Here is a 7,320-nt window from a genome sequence, read left to right on the forward strand (position 1 = left end):
CTAGTCATAATCAAGTATTCCCTTCTTAGAATCGAATGTGAGAGAAATGCTCGACTATGGTTTGTCAGTTCTTGCACTCTAACAAGTTGGCTATTGATCAACTTCATCGATAAGACTTAGGACTATCGATCACCAACTTATTGTAGAATCAGGATAACCCTCGATAGAAACTTAAGGTTTGTTCACGTCACGTGCTTCAACATGTTCCTACTTCCTCTTCGTAGCTCTTATTCGCTCTAATGCATTTGTTCTTTTATTTCTCTTTGATTAGAAGTAAAATGAATGATCGATGTAAACACTCGCAAATTAATAGCGTTTTCTTTTGGCTGCATCGCCCATTAGTGCAACACTCAGACAGCAAGTTTCCTTGGCTGATGGTAGGCGAATTCATTCAGTGTAACGTGTTTCCATGACTATAGTGTAGTACAAATTTTATGTACGAAGTGGGATTTTGTTCGATCTCAAAAACACAGTGTAAAGCCAGTGTGATGATTAAAAATTTGAAAATGAAAGTCAACCGGCAGCAGAATTAAACACGATAGCATGAAATAGTGTACACCATGGTGTATGTACACTTGTGTAATGCAGCACTGATGCAGCACTTACACGCCACTAGTGTAATGCGAGGTTACACTCAGTGTAGCCCAAGAGAAAAGCGCTATAAGTCGTAAGTAAAAGCCCGAATATTAGATTAATCATGGCACGCGACATCGGCCAAGCAAGATTAGATTATCTGACACTTACCCAATGTCTCATAGTAATGTAAATTGTTTATACTTTATTATATCTGTTAAATGATGATATTTTTATTGTATTTATATAATTTCGTTACTAGTTTAGCTGGTTGTAATTGAAGTAGAGAATGACACATTTACCAATTGAAGAAGTGGTGTAGTAGCGGCGGATAACGTAGAAGATTTCATAATCCAGAGGTCCCAAGTTCGAATTCCACTAAGATACGTTTTTTAATACCAATTTGTAATAATTAATTTCAGGTATAATTATTATAATTATTATAAATGTCTTAGAAATAAAATTTATAATCCTTAAAGATGAATGTTTTTTTTTTCGAATATTAAACTAGTGTAGCTCGGATCCAATCCATTTCAATCCATTCAATCTATTTTCATGGATTTAAAGCATGCATTAAAAAAAATTTTGATCCATTTTAATCCATTCTTGTTTGCTGGGAATACATAATCTGGGCAACGTACCCAGCAATCATTGCGTCTGCGTATATGCGCGTGTGCGTATATAAGAGATTTATTTTCTTTCTTTTTCTCTTTCTTCTATAACTTTCCCAGCAAGACGCCGACGCATCGGCGAATACGTGAAATCTACTTTGTTATCATATACCTCTTTTTGTTTTTTCCCATTGTCACTTCGCGATCCCATTGTGTGGGTTCCATATTGAAGATTCTAAATCATTCCTGAGTCAAATAAAATTAAATCATATTTGATCCTTGTAATGAACGATGAGAGTAATTGAGATTTTCCAAAATAATCCCATGACTCGCAATGTAAGCTTCGGGAACGTTTATAATGGTCGTAACCGTATGCCGAAATCTGTAAAAATTGACCAATCATCTTCGAATATTCTCTTCTTATAGTGGAATACTCGACTGTGATTAGTCAATTCTTAGGAGCTCCCCCCCCCCCCCAGAAATCATGTATTGTGGAACACAGCTTGTGATAGGTTGAAATTCTTATTCTCTATTCTCTGTTCCTTTTATTGTGCGGAGCCCCTTAGGCAGGAATCAGACTATGCAAGATGATGATCGAAGATCATTGAGATTAAGATTAAAGATTGAAATTTCACCAATGAGAACAAAGAAATTTTGGCTCCTTTTCTGATTGGTCAAACTTCAATCTTTTAATCTTCAGTCTCATTCTTCAATACGTCTGATTTCGGCCTTACAGATCATGGCATATGGCATATGGTTACGGCCAGTATAAACATTCTCTTCCTCGGCTGTTGGCGTGGTAATCGCAGGTGAATGCCAAACAGCGCGCGTGTTGGCATGACGTACTCGCCATCTTGAATGTTGGGCATGTCGCACACGCATCGGTGGAAGAGGGACCTTCTGTCAATCAGTCATCAACGGTGGAGAGTCTTCGTTGTCGCGGCTGTGCATGATTGTGTGGAGCTATGTTTCCGCGATTTTTACACGCAACTTCACAGAGACTTACGGGACTCGTACGGGGATCATCCTATTAGGAATCAATACTAATTAATCCCGTGCTAATCGCGTGATCGACTCTCGATAGAATGCAGTTGCCGTGCTGGATGGCAAGTGTTTCAATACTAGCATTTCCAGCGTCTCTGAGTCGGAGAGATTGAGACCTTTCATGTTTCGGATTGGTTAGTTCGACAACGATGATCATAAAGCAGGAGCGACGCTTCGTAGAACCTTAAACTTTGAGCGAAAAGAGCAATTCGAGGAAAAAATATTCGAGGGATATTAGGAGTTCACGTTCCAAAAATGGCCTTCGCATTTGCGTGCGACCTGACGGGATGATTGTTATGCGAAATTGTCGTAGAGCTTTGCCCTACATCCGGGTCATTTTGACTCGAATCATCATTTATAGTTCGATGAGAGATTTCTGAAGTAAGTGCCGGACAATCTTCAATGAGGAGAAAAAGAGGGGAAAAACGCGAGTGATTTCTTGGTTATGCCATCGCATGAAAAGTGTAACTGAGGGGGTGCCGAAATTTTCTAGACGATGTATCGCGAAAGAGCTTTGAGCCCTATGCAAGTTCGCGGATAAAGGTTTGCCAGGAAAAGAAAGGTATATGCGATGAATATAGGTTTGATTTTGTTCTACATTTTTTGTATCTTCACACTGGAAAATTTGTCATGATTATTATCTTCTATGACGGGCTCCATAGCTTGAACAAATAATGCCTTGTGTTGACGACGCAGATTATGTGATAAAATATCACTTGTTGAAACTCGTTCGTGATGATCCCTGTGAGAGACAGCATTACTTTAAAAAATCAGAAGCAAATGTTTACTTGCTGAATAAGTCATAATAAAATTATTTTTACTTCACTTTAATGCTATAATTTTAATTGTTAAAAATATTGATTTGTATAAAATAATTGTGTAAATAATTTAAACAAGATTGTTTAATGGAATGAAGATTATTAACCTATACAAAATTCCACAGAGCTTTCTATGCAGTAGATGTATTTTAAATGGAGAACAAAATAAATGATTTTGGAAGTATGAGACTCGACTATGCAAGAAAATAATAGAAATGAAGTAAGAAAGTCTGGAATTCAAGTTTTTAACGATGCAACCATGATGGACAATACTAAGTATGGAGAAGATAACAAAAGGATAGACAATTTAGAGAGGGAGGAAGGTTCTATGGTATCCAATCTTCCTCTTTTGTTTGCTAATGGTTATCCCACATCTCTCGAGAAAATTACCATGGTACATTGACAAGATATTACTTGTATTTTTTTTAATTTGAAGATAACTGTCTCTATAAAATATTTTGTAATTCAAGAAATCATATCCAAAGATATGATAAAACTTTATTGCACTATAAATCTATTCTTTATCACTGCATTGATCTGCACTAAAATTTTATTTTTTGCTTTAAATATATACATTATTATACATCTAATGTATATCTATTTTACACACACACACACATATATATATATATATATACATGATATATACATCTTAATATATATACACATATATATACACACATGATATATATATCTTAAGCACAATGAGTATATACTTTAATTGTAAAAAGCAAACTTTATATTACAAGTTATATTCTATCTGCGAATTGAGTATATCAATGAATACTATTCTATAGACGCAACTAGAACGTTTTATATTATTTATGGTTCATTGTTCACTGGGCCATGATACAACTAAGGTTATTAATAAGCCTGAGTGGTGGCCTCAAGATATTAAATTTTCAAGTCCATTAACGAGACCTAAAAAGATCAACGATGTAAGCAATCATCAAATATTATATCTCAACTACAATTATGTATTTATTAATCAAGTCTTGCTTTTGGAAAAGTGCTAATCCTAAAATATCATTTCAGAACTGGATGGCAAATCTAAAGAAATTGGTTTTCCGATGTTATACATATCACAGAAGTGAATATTTGTTACGTTTTTGTTCCTATTTAGCTCAGTATCCACACGATGAATTAGAATACGTTAATAATTGGGACTCGACAACTAGTCTGTATCACAAAAGTACAGGAAAACTACTAGTAACATTTCGTAATGAAAACATGGTGTGTACAAAAAATATGTATATATATCTACAGGTATACTGACATATAGAATATCACTTTATCAAGTATCCCAAATAATGTGCTATACCTCTTCTTGATTTGATGAATGAGAAAGCTTTTTGTGCCTACAGCATTATGACAGAAGAAATGACAGCTCCCGAAGAACATTGTTATCTCACAATGCGTCTTCATCAAGCAATGGAAAAGTAAAGCAACAAACTCCCATGATGGTTCAACCACCATGTGATGATATTTATCTTTGTGACAATTGCGATGCTGAATTTGTAGGCCTTGCAAATATGAAGGTATTAGTATCCGATGTATTAATTTATTCTTTCGCAAAACTAAAATTCATATGCACAAACGATACTTGACTATTATACTTTCCTATTTGTGCAATTATTAAGGAACATGAAAAAATATGTTGCGAACAAGATCATGGTGGATGTAGTGGCTCGCGTTCGTCCACACCAGATATGTCCACCGTCAAGCCTGAGTTACAACAGGATCAATTTCTGGAGTACTTCCAATTACGATCGAGTAAGACTGAATCCAAATCGGTTGATGTAAAAAACGTGAGTGCTCCCGATGGTATCGCCAGACGTACCTCTGGACGTGTTAGGAGTTCTCTTAATTTTACAAAATTCGCTACTATCCCATTTTCATCACCTGCTGGCATAATGCTAACCAAAAAGTCAAAGGCTATGACTGAAGAAACGCAGCAAGAACGATTAGATAGAATAGAAAGACATGTCATCGCGCCGATATTGAGCGATTCGTGTAGACCAAAATGGCTGGATGCAGAAATAGATAACGATAGATGGATAGTGACATATAAACAAAATCGGGATAAACCCACTGACCATTATGTGCATCAATATAAATTTGTGAATTCTTCTAAAAGCAAACCAAGTACGTATTTTACTGTGAACTGATAACTTTTCTTAGGCATATACATATGTTATTAGAACAAAAGACTTAAAAACTGGATTAAATAATATTAAAAAAACTTTTGATAATCGAAATTTTAAAAATTATAATATTTAAAGAGAACTATCAGAATAAATGCAATGAATAGTATACAAAATAATTAAAAGATTACATATGAACAAATACCTTATGTTGTTTAAGCCATCTTCAGCAACATAGACTATAAATAATAAAAACATACAGCTTAATATAATTCATTGCTCAATATAAATTATTGTAATAAAAAAAAATTTTATTGATGCGTCACTGAGGACGGCCGAAACATTCGTTTTTATGCAGTTGAAAATATAAATTAAATCAATATTGTCTAACATTTTTATTTTACGTATTATTTACTTAATAATCTCTTTAATTTCTTTTTTTACTAGAACTTCAAAAATTAAAAAAACATAGTACAAATTGAGTAGGATTGAAATATAGATTGCTAGGATCTATTATATTTTTCTGTTTTCTTATTTTTTACTAGTTCTTTTTGCGTTGCTTTTTATGCAAATGAAATAATAGAGAAACAATTTGAGAGAAATAAAAAATAAATGAAATGATAAAATATAGAGATAGGCTCAATTACTTTTTATAAGTAAAGAAACAAAAAAATAGGATTATATTGTTTCAAAAATAGTTAATATTATATAAAATAGTTTAATATTAATTATTGGATATTTTATAGGAAAATTATATATATATATATGATCCATATTTTTTCTTCAGTGCTAAGTATACAATCACAATTACTCTACGCCACATGCAGACCTATTTATGTTGTTCTTACCCGATTGAATGAGAGGCAAATTGATGAATTAAAAAAAGATCCTTCAAAATATCAATATTCTCAGAGGAGTATTAATGTTCGGAAACTTTTATTAATGAGAAAAGCAGGACCGGCATGTAAAACGAAGTCGAGAAAAATGGCCCACACGCAAAACATATCTGTATCTTCGAAACGGAAGGCGTCATTAGAGGATGATGTAGAGCCGATTGTTGTTGAAGAAGAAGCTAACATTAGTGCATCGGCTAAAGAAACTTTAATCGCACTTGCTGCTGTGAAATCATTTACGGACAATGCTGAGGCTACTAAAGAGAAAAAATGCCCATCACATACGATAATGTTGATTGATCTCTGTTCGTCTGATGAAGAAGAAAATGATTTGAGTACTCGGACGTCGTGCGACGAGAACAGAGATCCCATGAACACCGCGGAGTCTTCAATCACAAAGTCCTTCTTACGAAAACTATCACCGAAACAAACTTTACACAAAACTTTGCATTTACCTCGCACGCTCATCGACAGACTGTCGGTTATTGAATAGCATATTAAACGAAAATGACAACAGAAATAAATATCGATTGTTGAATACTATTTGAAAAAAAAAAACGTATGCTTTTCTCTAACTTTCGTAAGTTGTATCGTAAAAATGCGAAATTAACGTACAGTGAGCTATTACTTATTATTATATAAGTGATGACTTACTGATTACAACTTGTACATGTGTTGTATTTTTTATATTTATTCTGATTATTAATACAATAGTTGAATTTTTTGTTAGGTTATCATAAGACTATTATGATTTCGAAACTTTGAAGAATAAAAAACTGAGTTATATTACATGAATAGAACATCGATTTAGTCAGATTGCGTTCAGTTACAGAATATAGGGTATTTCTCCTATCATGTTTAAAGGAATATGAGAGAAAGTGAAAGCGAGCGCGAGAAAGAAGAAGGGGGAGAGAAGAGACAGAATAAGATAAGAATTGTGATAAGGGAAAGATAAAAGAATATATTGGAATATCACGTGACAGTTTTAAATAATAAGCAATTAAAATTAATTTTTTATTTATATGCATAGCAGTAATGTAATAGTGAACAGAGCGATATATATCGTTACATTCTTTTAAAGTATGCAAATATGAATTGAATAATTAATTTTAATTTCTTACTTAAAAATACTGCATCCTCAATATTCAAAGTTACCTTATCTTAATTGCTATATTACATTCTTTTAAACTGAATAGGAGACCTCTAGTAGTTTGATATATATATATATATATATATA

General features: G+C 33.3%; 1 protein-coding gene across 1 annotated transcript; it reads left to right on the plus strand.

Annotated features, from left to right (window-relative positions):
- The first annotated feature begins 3,199 nt into the window (after positions 1-3,199).
- Positions 3,200-7,131, plus strand: LOC108689988. The gene is given in 7 exon segments (XM_018197011.1): positions 3,200-3,234; positions 3,236-3,440; positions 3,844-3,984; positions 4,082-4,279; positions 4,411-4,584; positions 4,687-5,191; positions 5,978-7,131. Coding segments are annotated over 7 exon segments (1,857 nt in total). The 3' UTR covers positions 6,577-7,131.
- Positions 7,132-7,320: the final 189 nt, after the last annotated feature.

Source organism: Atta colombica, unplaced genomic scaffold (genome assembly GCF_001594045.1).
Source record: "Atta colombica isolate Treedump-2 unplaced genomic scaffold, Acol1.0 scaffold29, whole genome shotgun sequence".
NCBI classification, from domain to species: domain Eukaryota; kingdom Metazoa; phylum Arthropoda; class Insecta; order Hymenoptera; family Formicidae; genus Atta; species Atta colombica.